This window comes from Trichophyton rubrum (assembly GCF_000151425.1).
Source record: "Trichophyton rubrum CBS 118892 genomic scaffold supercont2.11, whole genome shotgun sequence".
Taxonomy (NCBI): Eukaryota; Fungi; Ascomycota; class Eurotiomycetes; order Onygenales; family Arthrodermataceae; genus Trichophyton; species Trichophyton rubrum.
In genome coordinates this window covers 471,611-496,719 of record NW_003456418.1, presented here as the reverse complement: position 1 = coordinate 496,719, position 25,109 = coordinate 471,611, and the positions used below count along the sequence as shown (strand labels likewise).

The window sequence follows — 25,109 nt, the reverse complement described above, 5'->3', positions numbered from 1 at the left end:
TTCTTCTTTTCTTTTTTCTCCTTTTTGGCGGGCCGAACAGTTCTCCTCCCTGTCCAAATGTTTTAATTATCCATTTTATTCGGTTGTGTGTATTCGCTTTTTCGTGTAGATAGTATGCGGTATATACAGTCACCTGGTGTTTGCGGCGTATCAACTACAAGTCTGATGGAAAATTCTCAAATTCTAGCTACCTACTTAGTGGGTTTTTTCCAACGTCAAAATGGTGGGCTAATAATATAGGTTTGGGTAGAGGTTATGAAATGGGGCATTCCGGGAGTTTTTATCAAATTATAATCAAGAGGTATCAAATATCTGCCATGTGGACCGATTACTCATTCGAAACAGAAGAGACTATTCAATGTATTCAATAACTACCTCTCAACTACCGTATAATACTGCAGACAAAACCAAAAAAAAGTACACTGAGAGGATCCTGGATGGACCAAGACAACTTCCACTTGATTGTATTCACAGCCCGTGTGGCAAGGGATATAGGTATATACTGCCATGGCAATTCGGTCCCTTACCGTAACGCCAGGTCTAACAACGCAAAAAAAGGTTAAACGAGAGAGGAGCGCGCCCGGACACAGACTTTGAGCTATGTAAGCCCGGGGTATGGGGAGAGTAGGTTTATAAATACAACTGAGCGTTCGGGGTTGGGTAATGATGGTAGGTATGAGAGACGGACACGAGTGATCCAAAACGGACAACCAGGAGAGGACGCATATCATGGCATAACAAGTGCTTTAAGATCCCTTCCCAGTTTCATACTTGAAGCCTGACCGGGAGATGACTGTGCCGAGACCCTTATGAACCTCAGCCTGGAATGGTTCGTAGGGGATCTGCTCGCCGTCAATGCTGATATAGCCATCTTCTGGGTTCCTGGGAGTGATCCTAAAGGCTGATATTTTTAGCGCGTGCACATCGGGCAAGTCGAAGAGCTCTCCATCTTCCAAGGAACCCAGCATCTGGACGGCAGTTAATCGGCTGATATCTCCTCTGATCATAATGACGTCTAAGAAACCATCGTTTGGAAGCGAGGCAGGGAAGAAGTTTGCGTCCTGAGACATGAACGCCATGTTCCCTGAATAGAAGTTACCGAGCTTATCATGAGAGATTCTCATCCAATCGTCCGGGATGGGGTCTGTTGCAAGACCATATTTTAAGGGTGGCAGGCCTCCTGATTCTGGGATCTCTTCGCGTGGCTCTGCGTTTGATTTGTTCTGCACAACGGCATGATAATGCTCTTTGATGCGTTTCTTGTCGTCGATTTCAACCTTGAGCGCCACATCGCATGGATATACCGTGTTGCCGAACAACCTTATCAAGAAGCCGATGGTGAAACGAGCAGGGCCCATCCACCTCAGATTGTCTGTGCCGAGGTCAGAGTCTGCTACGATGCCGAATGCTTGGGAGAGGAAAGAGATGGTTCGACGCTGCCCGTGGCTGATCGATACAAGGTCAATGGGAGTGCGTAGACCCTTTATGATGCAAAGAGCAGCCATGCTTGGCCCTGCCGTGCCGTTGAGGTTCCTGCTCATGGCATTGCCAGAGCCGCAGGGAATGTGTGCAACGGCCAGCTTCGCAAGGGCCTCTCCGGCGTTCTCCTTTTTGCCTAGACCGTTGAAAATCTCGAAGATCAACCCGTCTCCGGAAGCAGCCGCAATCACGTCCCATGCGTCTACATCGATCTTCTCGGCAATTTCAATGGCATGACCAGAGTACTCGGTGACCTGGGTCTCGATAACACAGTTGGCAGCTTCGAATATCGGCTCGACTTCCCTGTAGTAGATCTTGGACGCATTTCCTTTCCCGCCAAAGGGATTCACCAGCACCTTTATCCGTTTCTTCTTCTGTGCTTCTCCGTATGCCAAATCCAAGAGCGAGGCAGCCCATGTTTCCGCTCTCGATAGCTGCGTGCGTTCGATGCTGTAACAAACCGTGGCCAGGCCGACATCTAGCTTACTCCGTGGGTTGGCGTAATTAATATTGATATGGTTGTTCGATATTTCCGCCCAAAGGATATTGAAGAAAGGGATAGATCGTGTCACCCGCGCAACGCCTAGAATGATGATAAGGAGTCAGACTCTTTCCGGAGAAGCAAACCGCTCACCATCACAGTAGGGTGTTCAAATTCATACGTGGAGCAGTTATCGCGCCGCAGCAACTTCGACTAGATTTATTATTATGGCTATCGTCTGCAACGAGGCAGTGGCGTAAGTTATTAACTGATAGATTTCAAGAATATATAGCGTATATGGCAATGTATATGGCAAAATAAAAAGAGACAAGAGGAGTGGTAGCCAGGGATATCCTTACCTTGAATAATGAGCGAGTCCGCGGTCAATGTCAACAACGCATTCACCCCGACCGGTAGGACCAATGCTTCGTCCTGAGGAGCTTGCATCTCAGCATCTTCGTCCCTCCCGGCATCTCTTGAGTCTGAAAAAAAGCGGCCGAAAGTCATAACTTAAGCTCTGCGAAGTCCAGCTAGGCGCATTGCCGAAGCGTCCCACGGAGATAAAAGAGCGGAGGAGACGTGGTAAAGGGGGCCCGCAGTGCTTTCCACGACTATCAATGGCTGCTCCGACCTTCTCGCAAGCCAGCAGCGACTCCGTAAAGTCGTGTATATATACGTTGGAGGGCAGGATTCCGGGCGACAGGACGAGGTGTGTGTGTCACGATGCGATCGTCAGCAGGCGTTTCGAATGATCTGCCGAGGTTGAGAGTCACTGCGCATGCAAGATTCTACGTGTCCAGCGATGACCGCACCGTGCATCCTATGCGACCAGATCTGTTGCCGGTATAAAATATGAAAAGAATCAAGCTGTGCCTGAAGACCCTTTGACGAAAACTTCGGCTTTGTTGTTTTCTTTTCGTCTTTTCCTCCCCATTTTCTGATTGGAAAGAGTGAAGACGTTGCCAGTCACATGATGGCTTCTTCCTTTCGCCCATTTTTCACTTTTTGGTTGGACGCAAATAAATTGAACACGAAGCGTTGAGGGTTGTAGACAGGTCTTACGCGTCTTCTTGCTCCTGTGGCATTTGATATAACATATTTCATCCTTCGATGAGGCAACCTAAGGAATGCTAGCGACATGTTCAATTGCTGACTGGGTCGATATGAAACCACGGGGGTTATCAAGGGACGGCGTTATCTCTATATCCTGATTGATAAAAATGGCTTTTTTGACGTTAAACCTGACCGTTGGACAGGCTATGGATAATCCGAACAGGGTCCCCTGTAGCTTGGCCATGCTGTTGAGCCTCCAGTTAAGAACTGTGAACAACTCGTAGTCCGATCCAAGCATTCTGTACTCTGTGTTCAAACGCATTTCTCTGGTAGATAAGCCATAGAACGAATGCTTCTAACAAAACAGGAGATAGGAGTCAGCAATGAGACTTGGTTGGAATTGAGTAAAGGGCGTGGTCGTCAAGAGAATGTTGGCGCTTCACGAATACAACCACCAAGACGATAGTTATATGTGTTAAGAGCTGACATGGGATAATTCCAAATGGAGGACTGAGACGATCACCTTGGAGCCATGCAGAATGACTATTCCATCTGGGAAAAAAAGGAGTATTAGAATCAGGAATCTAGCCTCTTTCGCTCTGCTAAATGACTTACGCCGTTCCTCTTCGACATGGGAGCCTATCATCACCTATAATCCGCGTTGTTGGGGGGGGGGGGGGGGGGGGGGGTTAGTAGGGGACCGCATCCTGATTCACAACATCACGCGTGTACTCTTTACCATGTCGCAACACGTCTTCCCGCTCTCCGGGAGCCCCGGCCAAAAGTTGTTGGACGATGTCGCGTCCAACATTTGGTTAGCTTGCGGGTTAGGGAGACCGGAATCTCTCACAGCCTCCACTAAGCAATTGATATTTAGATATAAAAGTTGGGTATCTCAATAGTGACAGCGTATTTGTACTCCGGTCAACTAGTTCACCACCTTGACGATGTCTCCGTCCTTTACGCTGTCGTTATCCCGGAAAGGGAGCCATGTCATATGAGCTAAACACAGCATTTAATCGGTGTTGACCACGGCTAGCTATTCATCACCACACTTTCACAAGGCAATGCCTGTAGGGATGTTGTTAGAAGTCAAGCGTGTAGCGTACATTATGTTTGTCACGTAAGACTCCTTGTAATTGATCTACTTGGCCACGACAGTCAATATATACACAACGAAATATATATCTACAGTTCTTATGGGTCAACTACTCCCGCGCCTGGTTTTCCGGCGCTTCTAAAGGAGTTTGAGGATGCTTATACTTCACTGGCTTCTTTTGCCGATTCAGTCTATATTCTCGGCTTCTGTGTTGGCCCCTTGTTTCTAGCACCACTTAGTGAGCTCTATGGCCGGCTGTTCATCATAACTCTTGAATATTTTCTTTCTCATTTTTTCTCTTTCAATTGCTTGCGCTGTGAGAGCTAATGTCTTAATGGTTATCTTTTCTGTTTAATGTAAGGGATCTCAGCCCGTCCTCCCCTGACGCTTGGTGGAGGAACATTATCTCATTGATACATTTGATATCTACGCAGCCAGGGCACTTGCAACTAAATCAGTCGAAAGATCTTCATCTGGGGCAGTTCTGCCGCTTGCCGGACTGTCTCTGTTCAAGAGGCAGGGTCTTGGCTGGGGGGACATCCTGTTAGCATTCATCGCCCTGGCTTTGTCGCCTGCCTGCGTTTTTTTGCTCGAGTAACTAGTTAGTTATGGGGAGTACATCTGGACGCATCCAAGGTTTCAATCACTTATGCGCCACACTCCAAGTTGTCAAATGATAAGGGGAAAGAGAATACATACCATCTCGTAGATAATGCTCTTAAAAATTTGATACGGATAAGGTTGAAGTGTAGTCGTTGGAAGAGTATATAGTTGATTACATAAGATTAGTTACCAGGAGAGAGGAAACTTTGTATCACGTGGATAACTTAGATTGAACGCCGACGGAAATCCGAATTCATTGACTTCGCAAAAGACGACATCAACGTCGACAAAACCGTGGACAGGACAGAATAGCAATGGAGACTGCGGGCGGCGGTAAGACTGATCCATATAGCTAGATCGGCTATATGGAGAACATCTCTTTTTTAGCGATGAATTTTTTTTTTTTTGGTGATGTGATGATACCCACCAGACGTTTTCGAGAGGCTACCGTTTGCCGCCACTGTGGATGTAACTTAGTATATAAACGGAGTACTCCGTACTCCGGGGCTTTTCCAAAGAAAGCTAGAGAGCATTCGCTAGCGACGGACAAAGAGTCTAGCTACCCATCCCCCGCCCACAGAGATCCAAAGCCCGCTGACACCAAGGCCTTCGTGTCGGCTCGTGGCAAGCCGCTCCCTCTCGGACAATGACCTAATCGAGCTCCCCACCGTTTGGGATGGCCAACCGCAGCGAGAATCTAGACAGCAAAAGGGTGATAGAAGGACGGTTCGTTCTGTAACTGTGGCCAGTGGATACGTTACCCTTGCGCCTAGCCCCTGGAAATCGAGATTCAAGATGATTCGCACTGCGGTATGGGACCTGCATCATGCCCCATCCCTGTGCCTGGCACGCAAGGGTTGGCCCATTTTAATTACCTTGATCTGAAGGTGGTTGCCGAAGCCCGCCAGAACACACGCCATGGTTGGAGCACAGTGGTACTAGTTTAAGTCGGTTGACCAGTTATATTGACCGGGTTCCCCAAAAACTCTTGCATCTCGGTCCTGCATAAATATCTACTCCTGGCATTTCGAGTGCTTGCCTGACTCGTTCAGAGAACTCCTTCGTCGCTGGGCATGTCCCTTGAAGAAGACCTGCGAGCATGGAAGTTTCTTGGAACCTACCAACCCGCCTTCCCCTCGCCGTGCACATAGACGAGGTGATACTGGCGCGCAAGATTGGTCGCAATGGATTGCTGGTATGTTTAGCGAGTTGTACTTTCCATCTACTAAGAGCAATGGACTAAAAGGCTTTCTTTTTGCAGATATCTGTCTGGACTCTTTTTGCCGTTACCACGTTACTACTCATAAGCCGTTTTGCGATCAGGCTCCGTGTCCATAGACAGCTCTTCTGGGACGATATACTTGCCGGCCTTGCATATATCTTCTTACTGTGCCACAATATTCTCGCTACCCTAGCCGCGCCGACGATTTACTTACTGCTCGATCTCTTTACGGATAACCATGGATTCATGCAACCAGATATCCTTGGGAAAATTGATCGCCTAGTAAAACTCGTTCTCTCCAGCAACTTTCTCTTCCGCATATGCATATACCTCGTTAAGGCCAGTTTACTTGCCCTGCTCTGGAGATTATTCCGCAGTTTGCCCAAGTTCCGCCGCGCATGGCTGGGGATTATCGTTGTCACGGTTATTGGATTTGCCCTCTCTATGATTCTCCCTCCAGTTGCGTGTTCAGATTTTTCTGCCCGTGAGTTCATCTGTATAGCAGCTATATTAGTGCTCCCATTAACTTGTATCCTAGTTGGTTGTATCTCCCCAAGGCAGATAAAGTTAGCTGCCATCGATATCTACGTCAGCACAGTTTTTGATGTGCTAACAGACGTTCTGAGTAAGTGACAGCATGCACATGTCATATGTGTACGAGTTCATACGAGTTCCGCTAACTAGAAATGGTAACAGTTGTGTCTCTCCCTGTTGCCTTTGTCCTCAAATCATCTCTCCCCATGCCCCAGAAGACAGGATTGATCGTCCTGTTTCTCCTCGGACTCGCAGTCGTCATCATATCCATCCTCCGCACCATTGAAACCGATGGTAAAACTAAACTATCACCTCCGTCATGGCTCCTGTTCTGGAGCTCAATGGAAGCAACCATCGCAGTGATGGTATCCTGCTTTGCTTCCTACAAGTCCCTTTTTTCTGCTCGATCACGACCCTCTACCTATCATCCACACGGTCACACTGCATCTGTTGTCGCCCCTACTCCGGCCGAAGTCCGAAAGACCAGGATTCTGAACGAAAGTGACTCGCGAGAAGAAATTATCCATCGCACCGAATTCGAGGTTAGCTACGAAATGGCACCCGCCGGTTCCAGCAACCGTGCTAATCCCTACTCCATCCCCTCAAACAAGTCGTTACAAGCCATTCCCTCGTCGCTAGCATGACTCGGGAGAAAGGAAACAAGAACCTCGTCCGTCTTGGGTGTGCTTCTAAGACAGGTTTTTTTAAAATATGGATTTCCACGTGGCGAGCGATGGGTACGATGTGGGGTTGGTGCCCATGGACGGTTCCGCCATGGACAGCCCGGAGCCTGTTGTCGATCGCGGTTTTTAAGGGGTTTAAGGGAACGGAGCATCTACATAGAAGTGTCTGTGCAAACACTGGTTGGAGATAGGGAGAAGTGAGGTTCAAAAATTTACTTACGGTTTTCGATGTCCATTAACGAGTTTCTTTTTAATCACTACTATAGTAGTTTTCTACCCTGCCAGACTTAGATACTGACAGAATTTCCGATCGCCTTAAGCGATCTATAATGACACTTGTACAATAACGAATGAAACCAATCATGGAAGATCCTTTTTCGCCCTCCATTGCCTCTTATCTGCAAGGTCCTCGAGCAACTCGGTTGGCTGCTAATTTTGTTTTGGACTGGGGCACGAAGAGGCCAAAAACATTTTGCCTTGTGTTACGTAAATTCCAGTCTAACTTTAGCCTATTTTTAGTGGACTCATAGATTGCGTTATGGGAGGAGACACAAGGAAGTTAGGCAGAGTAGAAGGAGAAGAGGAAGAAGATGAAGAAGAGACAAAATTCATTACCATTCACAGGAACAAGTAGAGCGGAAACAGAGGAGCAGAGTAAACGGGCAGGAATAAAGGGCCCCCATGGCTAGGAAGAATAGAATATCTACCATTTTTCATTAACATCAAAATGAACAAAACAGATTATCATGGACGATTAAACGGAGTTAGCCTTTATGCCCTTGAGAGAACCCAAACTAAGCGCCAACCCTTGAGATCGACTTCTTATCCGCATGAAGCCTGTGATCGGGCCATCGTCACCTTCTTTCTCAATGCTCAGGTTTGCAAGAGCGTCCTCGCCTACGGAAGAAGGTTAGCTCAATCTTTGGTTCTTGAGGGGCCGACGGAGTGGATGCACAGAAGTAGCGTGGCGTGGGATACATGCAATGATGCGAAGTGGCGTGGGATGGGAAGATATGGGGAAGAAACTTACCGAAGACGCTCCTTGCGTAGAGATTCGCACTTAAAAATTGGCAGTCTCCCTCTAGGGAAGCTTCAGGGGTAAGACAACTCATGTTTGTTCGGTCCATGAGTTGCTGGAGGAAGGCTCTCAGACTCTTGGCCTTGGAGTGGATGTTAACCTTGTTCTCCCATTCAAACTCGGTCCACATCGTTCGGAACTGTGTTTCAGTGCAGTGAGCGGGCTGTATGTAGTCCATGATGTCAGCTTTGATGTCGTTCAGAATGACTACATGGGTCTCGGTGGAATTTGAGCCATCGTATATCACGTTGCCGAATATCACGCCAGTGTCAGTCGAGGAAACCTTGATGGTAGCTTGGACATTTAGGAAATCGTGTGGCCCGAGGTTTTGGGTGGTAGGTCGCTCAACGACCTTGAGATCACCGAGCGTAGCGAATTCGACGGAGAGGTTCTGAAGGGTTTCGGTGGTTTGGTTGACTAGAAGCACGTCAAGGACAATGTCGAATTGGTGGACCTTGACATATGCTTCTGCGTAAACGGCATCGGAGTATCCCGTAAGCTGCACCACTCTGCTGAGTTTGGAGGTGAGGTCTTCCAGTGTTGAGTTGCCACCGGTGGCTTTGGCAAGATCCAGCTCGATCTCCTCTGCTCCCTCCTCAGACTTCTTTGCCAGTTGTCGAATGGGTATGGCATCGTCCACCTGGACGGCTGTCTTAGCCTTTTCAACGGCCTCCTTAGCAGCACGTTTCTTCTCATCCACCTGAACCATGGCACGGAAGGCCTGTCTAGTGTCTTCCAAGAAAATAGACTCAAGCTCCTTCCGCTGAGCAGATTCGGCCAATGATCGGACGCATGACATGATTCTGTCGACGGAATCTTCATCGATAGACGCCTTGGCGAATTGCGACTGGCCAACGCGGATGATAGAAATCATGATTAGCATGGCTTCGGCGCGCAAGGCGTTAGTCCGGGCAACGTCTTGTGAAAGCTCCGAATGGCGCATAACAAGCTTTGTCAGTGTCGATGAGAGGACGGTTGCGAGGTAGTAATCTCCATCTAGAATGAGCTGTCTGAGCGGCGGCTTCTGCGCTGCCTTGACGGCCGCTAACTTGGCGGCGGCGGCGGATTCACTGGTTAGAGCGGACTCCTGTGCGTATGTACCATCCGCCAGAACCTTAGGCCCCGTTGTCGACTTGGCATGTCCATTTACAGAGTCTTGACCCGCCGCACTGGCGTCAGGGCCTTCGTCAAGTAATCGTTGCTCTGAGGCGAGAATCGGGATTTCTCCCAAGCTGGCTCGTATACGCTTCCAGGCCTCTCTGATATCGTTTGCTTCGAGTGAATATTCACCCACAACCCAGAGAACTCCACGATAGACTTTCCCGGCACGGACTTCGTCCAAAGTGGAAACTAGTCGCTCGACAATGGATGGTCTGAGTTTAGGGAACTTTTCGACGACCTCCTTGACGAAGATTATCACATCGACAGCAGAATTGTTATTGAAGTCTGCAATAAAGTCCATGAGAAGGTCAACGACACTGGCAGCAATCTCGGAGAACTTGATGGCGCATTGATGGATTGACTGGATGAGGAGCTGTCGATATTCATTATTCTGCAGGTAACCGTTAGTTATGCTGGCGATGCCAATAATGATGGAAATCTAGCCGCGTTACCTTCTCATACTGTTCATCAACGGTTTTGGCAAGCTCTTTCTTAAGCAAGAGAACAATCTCCTCGACATTCCGGCTGGAGACCATCTCAAGAGCAATGAACAAGGCCTTGCGTCGAACATCAATGTCCGGGCTGGAGAGGACACGGAGAATCTCCATAGTAAGATCATCGAGAACACCCTCGTTGCGCTTCATGAGCTGGTGGACACGCTCTAGCACAATAAGCTTGACGTTGTTGTCTGCTTCCTTGATGCATAGTTCAATCAACTTTGCAGCCGCAGCCTTGACAGCAACAGGATTTGACGTCAGTGCGGTAAGGGAGGTAGCCGCCTCATACACAACCGTGCTAGTGTTTGCGTCCAAAAGATCAAAAATTAACCGAAGATATCGCGCCTGGCCGTATTAATAATGAATTAGCCATATGTAAGTGTCAACTGAAACAATAAAATGCTAAATCCTACCTTATTCTGGGTATTCTGCACAGCATCCTTTCTTATAAACTCAAGCTCGACCAACTGAAGCAGCTCGTCCGCATTGGCTATACTGTCAAAAGTTGAGCTCAGATATACCAAGGCACTCTCATGGCTGATGGTGACCAATGCGGCAAAAGCGTTGCGTTTGCAAGTGGGATCTGTCTCCGTCTCTAAGAAGGCCAGCAACAGGTCTGCGGCATCCGGAATGAGGGATTCGGAGTGCTGGAATATGGAGGCAATTGCCCAGACTGCGTTTTTCCGTACATATGCATGTCTGTATCGGAGGCACTGGCGTGCAGACGAGAGCAGCGGTTCCAGTAGTTCTGGCTCTCTGAGTTTGCATAAGAACCGGAGTGTGTTTCCTCGAATGTACTCATTGGGATGCTGCAGATCATTTCGGATTCCATTACTACAGTTATAGTACTCGATTAGCCAGATGTCATCAACTTTCACGAGCACATAGCCACCTACCAGACCAGAATCATCTCCTGCTTAAGCTTGCCGTTGGCATCGAGTTTAGGGCAGATTTCGTAGTAGAAATAGAGCAATTTCTTGAGAGGTTTCGATTTCGATGGCATGACGAAGCGGATAATGTGCATGAGCAACTGTGGCATCGGGTCTCCATTCAGCATCATGATGAGGATGATCCTCATGGTCTCCATCTTCGTCTCATCTGTGCCCTTTTCCAGCTGCGTCTTCAGTTCCTGGACCGTAGGCTGGTCTGCCGAGTTGTCCTGGTGCACCAGCGTGTACGAGTGATCCAGATACGAAGCCATTGTGCCGTTCTCTTGTCCCTTATCCTGCGTCTGGCGGTGGAAGCTCTGTGTAGTGTAGTATGTAGGGGGGTCTGCGGTAGTGTTTTGAGAAGCGGTCCAGGGTGTTCAGGAATCTCAGGGTAGCGTCCGCATGCCTCGCCTTGTAGTCCGCGGAGAGAGAGGCGTCCTGGAGTATATCGGCACTGTATCAGAGAATCACCGTCGAAAGGTCTGCTTCTCTTCGTCTCGCCGTCCTGTCTGCTTGGTGTCCTTCGTCTTCGTCGTCTCCAACTTGTCCACTCTGGCCAGTATTTGCGCGGCCCGCCAAATGTGTGGATGACTAAGCATGGCCTTCAACTTGTGACTTTTTGCGCAGAAGAAGACGACGGTGACGACGAAGAAGAAGAAGCACATCGATAAGACGAGAAGACGAGAAGGAGAAGTTTTAAGATGCCGGGCGACAACGAGACCTTCTATCTGCGATACTAGTAAGGACTATTCTATTCTTGGGGCCCAGGTTCTCCCTGCCACCTGCTGACGGCGCCAGCTCGGGACACTCTGGGCGGTTCGGACATGAGTTTCTAGGTGAGCATTAGAGACAGCCAGCGCGGTTGACAGACGGGAATACAAGCTGATCGACGGTAGAATTCGACTTCAAGTCTCTTGGAGACGGCCGCAGTGCCTCCGCGCGCTATGCGAACAACTCGAACTACCGCAATGATTCCCTCATCCGCAAAGAAAGTACGTCATACAACTACCTGCCATTCCCCTTCCCCTCGACTAGAAAGATGGCGGCAGAAGGGCTAAGAAGAGTCTATTACAGTGTGCGTCAGCTCGCTGCTGATACAGGAGATTAAACGGATCATCAAAGAGAGCGAGATTCTCAAGTATGTTGGGCATTGACTACTTTTGTCTGCTGCAATCGCCCAGCTCTGACCCTCTATCTACTATCGAATAGGGAAGACGACTCGAAATGGCCGCAGAAAAACAAAGATGGACGACAGGAGCTCGAGATTCGACTTGGGAATGAACACATATCATTCGAGGTGCGCTCTTCCTCTTCGCATGCATTGAGCCGCTTTCGTCTGTGGGGTGCTAGCGAACTGCAAAACTAACCAGGCATGACATGCAGACAGCAAAGATAGGCTCGCTTGTCGATGTCACCGAGTCGGCGGATCCTGAGGGCCTGCGAGTCTTCTACTATCTCGTACAGGACCTCAAGGCACTCGTCTTTTCACTAATATCCCTCCACTTCAAGGTATGGCTGGCTCTTCAACCACCCCTGTCCCGCCGGAAGCTGCCAACCCACGTCATCACCACCATGAGCTGTCACTGACCACGGGCGCCTCTAGATTAAACCCATTTAAAAGCATTCGCCGGGCGCAGAGAGAGGACTTACTGCTGTTCTATGTGATGAATATCTATCGGGAGTTAGGCTGGTCTATCTGTCTTTTAGCTGCTAATGAATACTGCTCGTACTTCTCACGCTTTTCCACCCCCTGGCATATAACCTCCTTTTAATACGCTTCGCTGCCCCTAGTCGGTATAGCTTTATATAGGCTCTTCACCGTAGACCTCGCCATCCTGGCCCTTCCCCGCGATCGCATGACCCCCTTTGCTCGCTCCAGTGGCGCTGCGCTGCTCGACTCGACGGCCTGCTTGGCCCTGCAAGTGCGTTGACTAGCCAAAGGGAAAAAACCTTCCCGCGCCCAAACAACTTGTCTTCTTCCTCTCTCTCTCTGCCTCGCATTTCCTTCAGCGCTGCAACACCGCAACACAGGAACCGGACTGACCGTCTCTCTCTTTGTCACTAGCTGCTGCGTCTCTGCTACTCAGCTTGCGCTCCTTACCTGCGTCTGCCGGCTCAATCGATCCTATGTCCTGCCGTTAAAGCCGTCTCCATGCCAACCCACAGTGACATCAGCGCCCATACGCAAGTCTCAGCTACTTCAAACGCGCCCACACGACCAACTTGTCCCCCGGAAAGCGACAGAATAACCTCCTGGATAGAGTCCGCAGAAGGCAGAATCAACCCCGTGGCCGATAATGGCTCTTTGACGGCGCAGTCTCCTCCAACTACGGCGGGCGAGCGCCCTGATTCTGACTCGGCTATGACAACCGATGAAGCTTTATCTCCGCAGCGGCGTGAGCAGGAACAGCAGTCTCAGGGACCCGAGCCTGTGCCTGCAACGGGTGATGACAGCACTTCTAACGATGCTGCTGCTACGATGCACTCCCCAGGAACAGGAAACAACGGTGCTGCAGGCTCGGGCATAGTCGAGTCTCTGGCCACTGCCGAGGAGGTGCGTTCTCCTGTATCGGACTCGACTGCCATAACCGACGACTACGATGAAACGGACGAGCCGATGACCCCTACGACGAGCGTCTCTGCTGCCACTGAGATCAAGGATGAGCAGCGGGAGCCTGCTGCTGCTGCTGCTGCTGCTACTCCAGCCATCCCCGACATTCAGGCCACTCACCGGACTTCCATGAGCTTTGAGTACTCTCATGCCAGAGTAAGTCACGTCTCCCTCGAGTTTACAAATACTTCGGACGGCCTGTGGGAGTACACTAATGTACTGACACACGACTACTTGGCCAGCTCGTGCCAGACCACTCCTCCTCGTACTTCAGAGGGGGCAGCAGGTTTACCGGCACTCAACAGTCTGAGCAGCAGATTTACACCGTCGACGTGGAGATCAAGAACGTTGACATGTCCGAGTCCTATCTCTGCGGATACCTCAAAATTAAAGGTACGGCATTATTTACCTCTCCAATTGACAGTATTACTGTGCACAAGCGTAGCATCTTACTGACAGTTTTACAGGCCTGACACCGGACCATCCTACTCTAACAACTTTCTTCGAAGGCGAGATAATTGGCACCAAACATACGTTCCAAACTCGTCATGAGGACTGGGGCGCCACTGAAAAGACAGATATGCACCACTGGTCCCGATTCCCAGCCTGGCGTCCCCTTTCTCGACTGGCCAAGCAGTCGAACTTCACCTTCAAGGACTATGCTCAGCGGGAGAACATCTTCATGCGGTGGAAGGAAGCCTTCCTTGTGCCCGACCACCGTGTCAAGACCATTTCCGGCGCCAGCTTTGAAGGGTTCTACTACATCTGCTTCAACCAGGTTCAGGGTACCATTAGTGGCATCTACTTCCATGCGAAGAGCGAAAAGTAGGTCTCACCGCCCCATCCATCGAGTGCCTAATAATGAGAAAATCGAAAAAAAAAAAAAAACAAACATGCTAATGGTTCTTATAGACACCAACAGCTTGAGCTCAAGCCTGTGGAGAACTACGGATGCTGTGCTGCCATCGAATTCCGATGAACCAACTTCAATTCCTCAACGAACCCAATTGATCTCCCACCGTTTCGATTTAGGCCGTCTCTTGTTGCCCAAATGGCCTTGATGAGCCCGTCGATCACGTCCAAGCTTATATAAATCCGCATGGCCATACTCTGTTCTTCCGTCAAAAACATTAATATGGCAAACTGGCCCAGCCAAGGGATGATCTTCACTTTTTGTGGCGGCCCTGCCCTCGCCTCCCTCCCTCCATCTTTCCCTCTTTTACTATCCGTGGCGCATATCGACCCAACCAGCCTTCTCACCAAATCACGACGTCAAAACTCATCCCGAACCCGTCACAAAAACCCTCGTATCCTCCTGCATGAAGTATGATGTCCTTATGCATTCCTTATCTGTTCACCACACCATTGGGCCTTTTTTGGCTGCTTTCGCTTGCATCTTCCGGTTTTCCTTCGTCACTTCGGAGTTACTTTCGACTCCTGGCTCTACTTCATATTTCATTTCCATTCTTAACTAACGGCTAGCTTGGGGTCTCTTCTCTTCCTCATTTCGCTTCGCTTCCTGCTTGGTGTTCCTCGGCGTTTTATCTTCGGCTTTTCTCTTCTATTCTAACTGTCATTTCTTTGCTTCATATCGGCCTTACTACTCAAACTGACACCTCCCCTGTTTTGCCATGATACTCCTTGAATCAGGCCACACAGTCTATCGACCGACTACTTATCGACCCTTAAACCTCCCCGACTATCCCAAGCTATAGGATAAAATAACCTTTGGAAGCTGTCATTCCCCTCCACATCAGCCGTCAGCCATTTGATCATCTTCCTCTCTTTCTACTAATTGATATCCCTTTTCTTCATTCTTTTTTTTTTTTTTTTTTTTTTTGTAACCCCTTGTCTTTCCAGTCTCTTCTTTTGCCTATCTCTTTTAATCAAAATGACCCTCTCCCTCTCGACTCTACCAAAAATCAATTCTCAATCAATGAATGAATCAAATGAATCAATGAATGACCCTCCAACCAAATTGCTTCTCTTTCAAAGACTTCTCCACCCTTGAACCTCAATCCGAACCCGTATCCGAACTGAACCGCGCGCTATCCACCAGACGCCTGCCTGCAGACGAAAAAGGAGCAAAAAAGAAAGCCCAACGCGGGGCTCGAACCCGCAGCCTTGTGATGGCCAACCGTTATAAACTTGGTATAAGAGTATAAGAGTCACACGCTCTACCGATTGAGCTAGCCGGGCTGATGGAGGCTCTCGAGCCATTGTCGCCTAATGAGCCACCGGGACCTGTACTCTGTAGATTTTGATGGCCTACGAGGCCGTGGATGAGACTAGTACTACATGTTGGAGCTGCTAGTGGAGGATGTAAATGGTTCTGTTACAAATTATCTCATGTTCATGAAGGTTTTTATACTGAAAAGTTGAGTGTGCGATTTTTTTTTTCTTTTATGGACACGTGAGCATAGGCGCGAACTGCAGTTTTTCCCTTGCAGGGATGGAGATTCGTATAATGATGATGGAGAGCCGTTCGAGATGCTGCATCTTGACTCTGTCAACCGCATCTCTGGTGTCCGTAGCCTCAAGCTCTGATAAACGTACATGTAAATGGCTACATGTATGTATAAAACGTTGGTTACCTCGATGCTGTGGCGACAAGGCCTGTCCATGGAAGACTGCCATCTGGTTCCGACGTCACTCACGCACAACCTACACCAAACTACACGATACCATTTTATTATCCCGCGTCCTGGCTGTCTACTGTGATAGCACTGTCGCACTCTATCACCAAGAGGAACTAGGCTCCCTTTATACAGAACAACATGTCTATTGGCAAGTCACTCCGGTCCTTACCTAGGTGATACCAGACAGCCTAACAAAGCCCTAGGAGACCGACCATCTGACCGTCGGCCACTCATAATATGCGGACCCTCCGGAGTTGGCAAAGGAACGCTCTGCCTAAAATTGGTCTCTTCTCTTCCAGATGTCTTTGCCCCCAGCGTGTCCCACACAACTCGGAAACCACGAGCCAACGAAGTTGAAGGGATAAACTACTTCTTCGTACAACCAGAGCAATTCACGTCTCTCATCTCACAAAACGGTTTTGTGGAACACACCACTTTCAACGGCCAGAGTTACGGAACTAGCAGACGGACTATCTCGGATCTAGCGGGCAAAGGATACGTCGTTATACTTGAGATAGTTGTGAAGGGAGTCGAACAGGTAAAGGCTGACTCCGGTATTGATGCCCGGTATGTGTTTATCCGACCTCCCAGCCTTGAGGTGCTGGAGTGTCGGCTCAGGGAACGTGGGACAGAGGATGAGGCAGATGTTCAAAGGAGGTTGGCTCAGGCGACTGTCGAGCTTGGGTATGTTGATATCCCGGGGTTTTTCGATAAGGTAATTGTCAATGATGATTTGAATAGGGCGTATGAAGAATTTGTCGGGTTTGCATACTCGTAGCCCCAGCCTGAGCGATGCTCAAGTCGCGGAGCCAACTATATCGGATATTTTTTCAAGACAACTCCCCGTTACCACCAGATGTAGGGACATGCCAAATGTAGTCAGTAGTAGATACATAGGAACTGAAGGAATGGTCAATTTTATTTTATTTTTTATTTATTATTTTTTTATTTTTTTTTATTTGATAATGAATATATTTCTTGTTATTGTTAACTACGGAGCTTATGAAATGGTAAGCAAATTTGCGTCGGTTGTAAACCATACGACTGGTGGCATATCTAACTGATACTGATAGACGGGCGGAGAATTCAAGAACTCACCATATTTTTTTTTGGGAGTGATGACTAACTTAATAGTTCACCAATCAGCGAGCACTACCACTAGCAGCTTTGTCCCTTATAATCAATTGGAATACTCCGTATCATGTGACTAATTAGCCTCTCTTCCAATATCAACTTCAACTTCATCTTCTTATCTCCTTAACTCAGGAGACTCTTAGACAGTAATATTATTCTTCATACGGAGTACAAAAAGCCTACAGACATGTTGACTGGCCTTTTGCCAGATAGGCTAACATGATTTTCGCATACAGCTACTTACCTTAGGCCTGCGCAAGTTCGGAGAAGCGTCGTTCGGGGGTAACTTAGTATGGAGTATATACATTGAAAAACACACGACCAGCTATGGGGGTGAGGACGGTGTTAATGCGTTGCGGAAAAGCCATCGATTGCAGAAGCAATTGCAAACCACTTGGGAGATCAAGTGATTACCGTTCGTGAGGACAGACCCGCGCAATCCGCCAGTCGCCAGTCGAGCTAATGGACGTGCAAGCATGATATCCAAGGCAATCCGTATGTGAAGAACTACGAATTCGACTACACCTTTCCGCAATGGGGTCATTGCAGTGTCATGATGACCTCTGTGCTCGGCCACCTCCTCAGCTATGAGTTTGAGCCGCGATACAAGAGCTGGACTTCATGCGACCCATCTGTGCTTTTTGACGCTCCCATCGAGGTTTTCGTTAGTAGCGACAGCGAGCCTATCGCGGACAACATCAAGCGACACGCTCGCCGGGCTGACGTGCTCTTTAACTGGACCGACTGCGACCGTGAAGGCGAGCATATAGACACCGAGATTCGGTCGGTGGCAGCACAAAGCAACCAGGCTCTAGTTCGTGCTAGCGGCACAGTAAGAGCATATTTCTTCAACATTGAAAGAACACATATCATCCACGCCGTTCATTGTCCTGTCAATCTCGACGAAGCGCAAGCCAACGCAGTAGCTTCACGTATCGAGCTTGATCTTCGTGTGGGCGCAAGCTTCACCCGGCACCTCACTCTTAGCCTTCGCCCCATACTTCAGCGAGGCAATCTGTCAGAAGCCTGTCAATTAATCAGCTACGGGAGCTGCCAGTTTCCTACGCTTGGCTTCATCGCCGAGCGCTACTGGCGCGTTCGAAATTTTATCCCGGAACCATTCTGGAGCATCAAACTGATGCATCAAAAAGCTGGAGCAAGGGTGAACTTTAGTTGGGCTCGTAAACATCTCTTCGACAGATCGATAGCTGATATTCTCTATGAGCGGTGTCTCGATTCGCAGAATGCTCAGGTCCAAAAGGTCAAAACCACGCCAACGAGCAAGTGGAAACCCTTACCGTTGACTACTCTAGAGCTTCAGAAGTGCGGTAGCAGATTCTTCGGAATGAATAGTCAAAAAGTTTTGCAGCTTGCAGAAAAATTGTACCAAAAAGGTTGGATTAGCTATCCTCGAACCGAGACAGATCAGTTCGATCGGGGTATGGACCTTCGCGGCCTCGTCCAGAAGCAGGCGCAGGGTGGCCGCTGGGCTGATTATGCAACGGCGCTGGTCGAAGGAGGAGGCTTTTCGTGGCCCCGTAACGGACATAATAATGACAAGGCCCATCCACCTATCCACCCGGTCAATTTCGTCAATCCAGCTACGCTCTCACATGAAGAACAGCGTGTTCATGAGTTCATCATCCGGCGCTTCCTGGCATGCTGCAGCAAAGACGCTCAGGGGTCAAAGACCGACATTAGTATTCTCTATGGGCCGGAAAAATTCCAGGCATCTGGCCTTGTCATATTAGAGCACAACTATCTCGATGTCTACGTTTACGATCGGTGGAGCAACCAAGAACTTCCCACGTTCATCGAAGGCGAGGTCTTCGAGCCGACCGAAGCCATGCTCAGTGAAGGTAAGATCTCACCACCTGGATATCTAACTGAACCAGACCTGCTTGCACTAATGAACGCGAATGGTATCGGCACCGATGCCACCATGGCCGACCATATTGTCACAATTATAGACCGACAATACGTCGAGGCCAGAGCTCAGCCAAGGCAGGTGCAGCATGGAAATGACGAAGAAAAGTCCGAGGAATTGTCCGCTCAAGCGAGAGGCGGAAATGGTCATAGAGGTAGAATTGCGGTAGCCCCTCGTCGTGGCGGTAGGAATAGCGGTGCTGGCTGTGGCGGCGCTATCACGGGTGTTCGCGAGTTCATACCCATGACGCTGGGGATCGCTTTGGTTGAGGGTCACGAGAATATGGGGTTTGAGACTAATTTGATGAAGCCGTTTTTACGCAGGGAGGTATGATTACATTCTTAACCAATCCCCGTCACGGGCTACTGATGACAGGCGTAGATGGAGCTAAAGATGACTGCCATATGCAATGGACAAACGACTAAGACTCGGGTCGTCAACGAAACCATCGAGCAGTATCGAGGGGTCTATACTATGCAGCAACGTCAGGGCGTCCTTCGTACGGTGAGGACTGAGTCTCAGTGTACCTACTCCTCCGCTGATGTGATTGTAGGCCGTTCGGAAGTATGTTTTCGGTGAAATGAACTGAGTATTGTCGACCTCACCATCGAGCACTACCAGTTGCCGCGCTCCCAACCTACAATCTTATGCAAGAAATACATTCCAACTTGGCGTTGATTCTGCGCCGTTATTTATTATCAGCCGACCGACCACCCCGACGTCTAGGCAACCCAACAAGTTTGACCTGAATATAAGGCTGATTTGTACCCCGTATGGAGCAGTTACTGAAGGAAACTTTCAATTGCGTGAGGTGGCTGGGTGTGTTTCCCGTCACCAGTGCCACAATTTCGGCTCAACAACGGAGCTTGCTCCTAGTTACCATGGCTGTTTACCCATCCGTAGCTACACGAATAGGTGAAGGATATCAGCATGCACTATACCACATCAGTTGGCATGCTCAATCAAACTTCAGACCAATGCATGTAAGTGGTCCAACGATTAACGATGACTGATGTTATTACCAGGTATGATCTATTATCTCTTACGCTAATTACAGTATCATTTACAATATGAACGATATGATGGTTAAGTGGGAGTTAACTGCCCTCAGCCAGAATCATAGATTGTGGGAGCAACTATAAGTGAGGCCCTAGTTATAGTTATGTTGGTCACCAACCACAAGAGTTCCCTTAACTAATTATTGACGAGCTTCTCGCTTGCCCAACAGCTTCATACCAAGGAATAACTACCAATGAAAAGATAGGAGAGATCGTCCAGCCTTCCAACCTCCAACCTCCTAGGGCTGCCTCCTTACCCAAACAGCCATGGGGTTCTTGTCCGCATTGAATTCAATTGCACTCTTTGCTGCATCTTTGACCTTAGCTGCGCCGGTATTGATGGCTTCTGCGGTCGTCGGTTCTGGAGGTGGCAACTTTGTGGTGTCTTCTGCGACTTGTTGAATGCGGCTGTCCATCTGGCCGAGAATCTTCTCTTGCTCCTGGAGAGGGGGTCAGTGTGGGTTCTTGATGATACCATATGCTAGGAGTATTTGCTAGGCATAGCGCACGGATAGGGGCACTTACTTTTCCGGCGAGGTCCTCAATCTTGGCTTTTGCATCTGTGAACCAGTTGTTAAGTTTCTTGACACTCTCCATGACCTTGTCTCTGGATTCCTTTGGATCTTTGCCCAACTGTCCCGCGAATCCGGAGCTGATACCAACCAGGAGCTGGATGCCTGGCATGATGTTTTCGATGGACAAGTCGGACCACATCTTTGCCACCTCGCCGAATATCTCAAAATATGCTCGCATGAAGATGGCGCTCTTGTAGATTTGCTAGCATCTTCTTGTCAGACACTTTATTCTGTTTCTTCCGTTCAATGTACAACGTCACACTTACAGTACGGGCCAGGTCAGTGAAGTTATAATTGCCAACCTTAAGGTCATCCAATTCGCCATCCGGGTCGTTGTTGGCGACGTTCTCCTGGATTTTTCTCAAAAACTCCTCCACCACCTCCTCAACAATCACTTCGATGGTCGAACTGATCGAATTGAAAAACGTAACCAGGTCCATGACTCTGGTTTTGACAACGGCGATGAGACGGATAGATGCCTCAAGGATAGTCTTTATGGCTGTCTAAAATTTGCGTGTTAATAATTGATCTGACAGGCTAAAATCGCGTAACAGGCAGGCGTACAAGATTCTTTTCATCGGTGTTAAGTTGCAACAGCTTGTTCTGTGCTGCCGCCAGATCACTCTGGTCTTTGGCGAGAGCTTTCGTGGCCTCCTGGTAAGCCTTCGATGATGCAATATAGGCTTGCTGGGTCGTGTGCAGTCGATCTTTGGCGGCTTCGAGTACCGCCTGGCCTTGTGCCATCTGGGGGTCCTGAGTTTGTTGCTTATTGGGATTGGCCATAACCGTCTCCTATCGACTCGATTAGTTAGGTAACTTTTTTCGCGATTACAAGAGCGGAAATTCATACGGTGCCGGTTGAGCCAGGAAGGGCTTTGGACACTGCAAACAGCTCATTTGCGTCAATGTATACAGGGTTGAAATCTTGCTGCCACTTCTTGACCTTCGCATCATCCGGGCCAGGGAGATCGTTCATACTACCCTTCCCACCGAGATTGTAAACCTCGGTAGCGATCTAATATGGCCGCCTGTTGTTAGCCAGTGAACGATGGTGTGACAAGCTTGATCTCCGTTTAACTCTCACCTGAATAGAAGTTTGAAGGACTTGCTTGAATTTGACGCTTGGGTCCTTGTCAGTCGTCACTTCGATGAATTGATCGCGAGCATTCTTGAGCATCTGCAGAGTGTATAAGAGTGACTTGGATCCAGAGCCAGTAGTTGTGGAAACCTCATCCCAGTTGATACCACCACCATTCCCTTTAAATAGGATGGAATATAACACTCTCAGATAAACGATAGTCGGCTTAATTTGCACATATGCAGGGTCCGTGCTATTCTGAGGCAAAGGAGCTTTTGCTTTTGGTTCAGGGGTTGGGAGAGGAGGATTCCCGTTCCCACTTCCGTCGTTTCCTTTCTTATTGAAGTCTTTGAAGAGCTTTTCTGCCTCCTCTGCTCGAGCAGTATAGTTCATGTTCTCCGTGTATGCCGTGGCCAACTGACCCAGAGCAGTGACGAGGGTATCTCCAAGCTTACCAACTATTTCCTGGCCCACAAGGTCCCACCTATTTTGTTGAATTGTGTCAGCTTTTTGCTATGCTCTTCTGGCAGCCTACCATAAACCTTGAATTTCCTCTTATATCAACAGACAGGGTAAAAGGACACCCTTCCTTTTGAATGTGGATAAGCATGGAGATGCTTAGATCCAGACAGGGGATTGGAAACGGTGGCGGTGTTTACACCACAAGACGATGCATTTGCTTAACCCGTTGATAAAGGATGGGAATCCTAGGATTTATGGTAGGTGTATATGAGATTGTCAGACTCACCCACTGGGGAAGCTATCCGAAGCTTTCTTATATACGTTTGACGCTATCTGGAGCTGCTTCTTGAATATTCTTGTCGCGTCTTTCTGGTTCTTGACATTGATTTCGTCAGCTTTTAAAATGTTTTGCGCTGCGAGCATTTGAAGCTTTGTTTTCGCCAACTGCTCCTCGGCAGATGATTCCTTCTCCACGCAGCAAGCATACAGCTCTGTTGCGTACAGCATCCAGTCATTAAACCCTTTATCAATCGTTTTGGCCCTGTCATAGCAGTCGTCAGCGCTCTTTTTAATGCTAAGGAGGGCCCCTTTGAGCATTCTCTGAGCGCTCATGGGATCGATTATGATTTCCATGATACTATTGACCTAAATAGCACATTAGCCAATATATATATCCAAACTATAGAACAGGCAACGGCATACCCTATCGGGGATCATGGAAGCAACACTGTGGATATACAGCATTCCACCATCAGCCGCCAGGAAGGCCCTTGTGCCCATGTCACCACATTCGGTAAGATTGGCGCGGAGGGATTTATAGCTAGAGAGCAGATGATCAGCTTGTGCAGTTCCCTATGCTTCAGGATATTGCTTACTGGAGATATTTAAACCCGCCTTGAGGGGGGTCAAGATCTATGGTAGCTGCGGTGTCGGACGTTGCAGCGACGAATGCCAGTCCGGTAGAGTTGATAGCAACGGGAGCGGAACCCAGAAGCTGCTGCCATGGGTGCGCGAACATAGCTGAGGCCTTGATTTGGGCGACGGCTATGTCAGCCATACCAGGAAGGTCTCCCGGCCCCGAGCCATAGTCCATCTTTTTTTGAATTTGGACAGCATTGGTAACTTGTTCTCGGTCGTCTGCCATTTTGAATAGTAACGTTCATATAACGCAATGGGTATTTAACGAAATTTCCTACGTTGCAGTTGTTGAAAGTTCTAACACCAGGCGAACGGCAGAGTCCTTTAATATTACGCTGAGGGGTAAGTATTTCTGGGATACCCTAGGCAGAGTTGAGCATTGTTATCGCTCTGCATATCGTGATAGGTCACTTACCATCTGGGGAAGTGAATCATCGCCTTACGTTCGATATCCACCTGGAAATAGGACTCAAAATTGGGATGTTACCCACCCTGCAGAGCCGAGAAGTTTGGAAAGGGATATTAAGCCCCCTGTTGTTGAGATGCATTGCTCAAAAAAGTTGGAGGTTGAACTGCATGGGCTTGCCTGCGTCATAACCCCTCATGAAATTGCTTTCAAAGTCTTTAGCGGATGCCACGTTGAGATCGTGTTTCTGCAGCATAATCTTGGAGTCAAAGTTCTTGCTGGCTGGCAGGGCTTTGGCTTCGTGGATGCGTACGAGTGCCCATCCAAGGTTGCTGGCAATGAACCAAGTTCAAAATACCCCTGGGTGCATTCAACCCGAGGAAACCCCGCTTCATGCCTTCATCTTCCTGCATTCAAGACTAGGCCCACCGGGCAAGGTTTATCTGGCCCAACAGCCTCTGGTAATAAACAGCTCATGGAGTAATTTCTAAGGCTAATGCGACTGCGAGCGGGGAAACGGGATACTCGTCTTGATCCAAGGTAAGTAGGCTAAATGGAACACGTCAAGAAGTTCAATTTGATATTTACTTAATAATAACTCTATCCTAGTTACTATAGAGAGGGCAGTTGTTTGGGAAGAAACCGCTTGATGCGTGCCCTAATGTCCTCGAATTTCTGATTGATAGGTTGGGGAATAGGGGCGTTACCGTAGGCCTGTTTCAACTCGTCAAGGATCGTCTCAATCTTAGGCGCGGCATTGAACTCGATCACTACCAAAGAGCAGAGGTCCAGTATTGGGTTAACAAATTCATCCCGGAAGAACGCATCTCCTGACGCAATAGTTGCGTCGTTGTACATTTTGTTCCCCAGTTGCACCATGCGAATGGCGTTTTCCTTCAACTGTCCGGTAGCCTTAACCATGTCATTGATGTTGCCTGCGGTCATAGCAATAGCGGATGTCAAGTTTTGAAGCTGTTCCGTAAGCACATCCAGCTGGTTTCTTTCGTTCACGTAATCCGCTTCTTCTTTCTTCGTTTGGATTAGGTAGTTTCTCGTAGACATCAATGAATTATTCGCATCTTGTAGTGCTTGCCTCTGGGCGCCAACTGCAGAGGAGAGTAGGACATTTCCTGGTGCTGCTCTATGGTCAATCAAGCCAGCTAATCCCCAAAATGGTATGAGGATACTAAGCTTTAATAACATCATGATCAGTAACTAGAGTGAAAGACAACAGGTAGACGGAATGCTAAGCCATGCCACATACCCCAATATTAGTGTCTCTTTGCGCTTCCTCGTCGTTTCTGAGCTTTTCTTCGGCAGTTTTTAGCAGCTCTTCGTTTTTCTTTACCTGTTCAATCCAGGTTTGCTCCTGTTGCGACGCCTCCGCAATCCTTTCACCAAGGTCTTTGAGCGTTGTTTCGGTGGACTTTTGGGCTTCCTGAACTTTTGCCAGTAATTTCGCAACCCGAGTAGAGCTTAGGT

At 48.6% G+C, this 25,109-nt stretch overlaps 12 protein-coding genes and 1 non-coding gene across 14 annotated transcripts; 7 read left to right on the top strand and 6 right to left on the bottom strand.

Moving 5' to 3' along the window:
- Positions 1-12: 12 nt before the first annotated feature.
- TERG_07935 (uncharacterized protein) lies at positions 13-2,468 on the bottom strand. Its single transcript, XM_047748852.1, has one exon. The coding sequence runs from the start codon at positions 1,539-1,541 to the stop codon at positions 747-749; it is 795 nt and encodes a 264-aa protein (XP_047604842.1). The 5' UTR covers positions 1,542-2,468; the 3' UTR covers positions 13-746.
- Positions 2,469-5,391: 2,923 nt separating this feature from the next.
- Positions 5,392-7,115, top strand: TERG_07934 (uncharacterized protein; the record flags this gene model as incomplete). 2 transcript variants are annotated; one of them, XM_003231585.2, is made up of 4 exons in its annotated part: positions 5,392-5,910; positions 5,977-6,421; positions 6,476-6,562; positions 6,634-7,115. In XM_003231585.2, the coding sequence occupies exons 1-4, from the start codon at positions 5,815-5,817 to the stop codon at positions 7,113-7,115; spliced, it is 1,110 nt and encodes a 369-aa protein (XP_003231633.1). In that variant the 5' UTR covers positions 5,392-5,814. The 2 variants fall into 2 exon arrangements, with proteins under 2 accessions (XP_003231633.1, XP_047604841.1); XM_047748851.1 differs by having other exon boundaries at positions 5,977-6,562.
- Positions 7,116-9,939: 2,824 nt separating this feature from the next.
- Positions 9,940-10,248, top strand: TERG_12621 (uncharacterized protein; the record flags this gene model as incomplete). The annotated part of the gene is made up of 1 exon (XM_047751556.1): positions 9,940-10,248. The coding sequence occupies one exon, from the start codon at positions 9,940-9,942 to the stop codon at positions 10,246-10,248; it is 309 nt and encodes a 102-aa protein (XP_047607419.1).
- Positions 10,249-11,520: 1,272 nt separating this feature from the next.
- Positions 11,521-12,437, top strand: TERG_07932 (uncharacterized protein; the record flags this gene model as incomplete). The annotated part of the gene is made up of 7 exons (XM_047748850.1): positions 11,521-11,558; positions 11,618-11,655; positions 11,716-11,811; positions 11,894-11,957; positions 12,029-12,116; positions 12,203-12,328; positions 12,423-12,437. The coding sequence occupies 7 exons, from the start codon at positions 11,521-11,523 to the stop codon at positions 12,435-12,437; spliced, it is 465 nt and encodes a 154-aa protein (XP_047604840.1).
- A 272-nt stretch (positions 12,438-12,709) lies between these two features.
- TERG_07931 (uncharacterized protein) lies at positions 12,710-14,608 on the top strand. Its single transcript, XM_047748849.1, has 3 exons — positions 12,710-13,823; positions 13,898-14,255; positions 14,343-14,608. Exons 1-2 carry the CDS (start codon positions 12,972-12,974, stop codon positions 13,901-13,903), a joined length of 858 nt encoding a protein of 285 aa, XP_047604839.1. The 5' UTR covers positions 12,710-12,971; the 3' UTR covers positions 13,904-14,255; positions 14,343-14,608.
- A 917-nt stretch (positions 14,609-15,525) lies between these two features.
- On the bottom strand, positions 15,526-15,629 carry TERG_10578. The gene has a single exon. It is a non-coding gene; the product is annotated as a tRNA-Lys (tRNA).
- A 399-nt stretch (positions 15,630-16,028) lies between these two features.
- TERG_07930 (guanylate kinase) lies at positions 16,029-16,847 on the top strand (the record flags this gene model as incomplete). Its single annotated transcript, XM_047748848.1, has 2 exons — positions 16,029-16,147; positions 16,202-16,847. 2 exons carry the CDS (start codon positions 16,029-16,031, stop codon positions 16,845-16,847), a joined length of 765 nt encoding a protein of 254 aa, XP_047604838.1.
- A 912-nt stretch (positions 16,848-17,759) lies between these two features.
- On the top strand, positions 17,760-19,709 carry TERG_07929 (uncharacterized protein; the record flags this gene model as incomplete). The annotated part of the gene is made up of 2 exons (XM_003231580.2): positions 17,760-19,457; positions 19,512-19,709. The coding sequence occupies 2 exons, from the start codon at positions 17,760-17,762 to the stop codon at positions 19,707-19,709; spliced, it is 1,896 nt and encodes a 631-aa protein (XP_003231628.2).
- A 718-nt stretch (positions 19,710-20,427) lies between these two features.
- Positions 20,428-20,902, bottom strand: TERG_12620 (uncharacterized protein; the record flags this gene model as incomplete). Its single annotated transcript, XM_003231579.2, has 2 exons — positions 20,428-20,628; positions 20,714-20,902. The coding sequence occupies 2 exons, from the start codon at positions 20,900-20,902 to the stop codon at positions 20,428-20,430; spliced, it is 390 nt and encodes a 129-aa protein (XP_003231627.2).
- Positions 20,903-20,924: 22 nt separating this feature from the next.
- On the bottom strand, positions 20,925-21,546 carry TERG_12619 (uncharacterized protein; the record flags this gene model as incomplete). Its single annotated transcript, XM_047751555.1, has 2 exons — positions 20,925-21,266; positions 21,328-21,546. 2 exons carry the CDS (start codon positions 21,544-21,546, stop codon positions 20,925-20,927), a joined length of 561 nt encoding a protein of 186 aa, XP_047607418.1.
- A 232-nt stretch (positions 21,547-21,778) lies between these two features.
- TERG_12618 (uncharacterized protein) lies at positions 21,779-22,234 on the bottom strand (the record flags this gene model as incomplete). Its single annotated transcript, XM_047751554.1, has 1 exon — positions 21,779-22,234. One exon carries the CDS (start codon positions 22,232-22,234, stop codon positions 21,779-21,781), a length of 456 nt encoding a protein of 151 aa, XP_047607417.1.
- A 1,240-nt stretch (positions 22,235-23,474) lies between these two features.
- On the top strand, positions 23,475-24,111 carry TERG_12617 (uncharacterized protein; the record flags this gene model as incomplete). Its single annotated transcript, XM_047751553.1, has 2 exons — positions 23,475-23,478; positions 23,507-24,111. 2 exons carry the CDS (start codon positions 23,475-23,477, stop codon positions 24,109-24,111), a joined length of 609 nt encoding a protein of 202 aa, XP_047607416.1.
- Positions 24,112-24,239: 128 nt separating this feature from the next.
- On the bottom strand, positions 24,240-24,833 carry TERG_07927 (uncharacterized protein; the record flags this gene model as incomplete). Its single annotated transcript, XM_003231578.2, has 1 exon — positions 24,240-24,833. One exon carries the CDS (start codon positions 24,831-24,833, stop codon positions 24,240-24,242), a length of 594 nt encoding a protein of 197 aa, XP_003231626.2.
- Between the last annotated feature and the right edge of the window lie 276 nt (positions 24,834-25,109).

What these genes read in the sequence shown, in the direction of transcription:
- TERG_07935 (XM_047748852.1), bottom strand. Translation starts at nt 1,541, where the DNA reads ATGAGCAGGAACCTCAACGGCACGGCAGGGCCAAGCATGGCTGCTCTT.
- TERG_07931 (XM_047748849.1), top strand. Translation starts at nt 12,972, where the DNA reads ATGCCAACCCACAGTGACATCAGCGCCCATACGCAAGTCTCAGCTACT.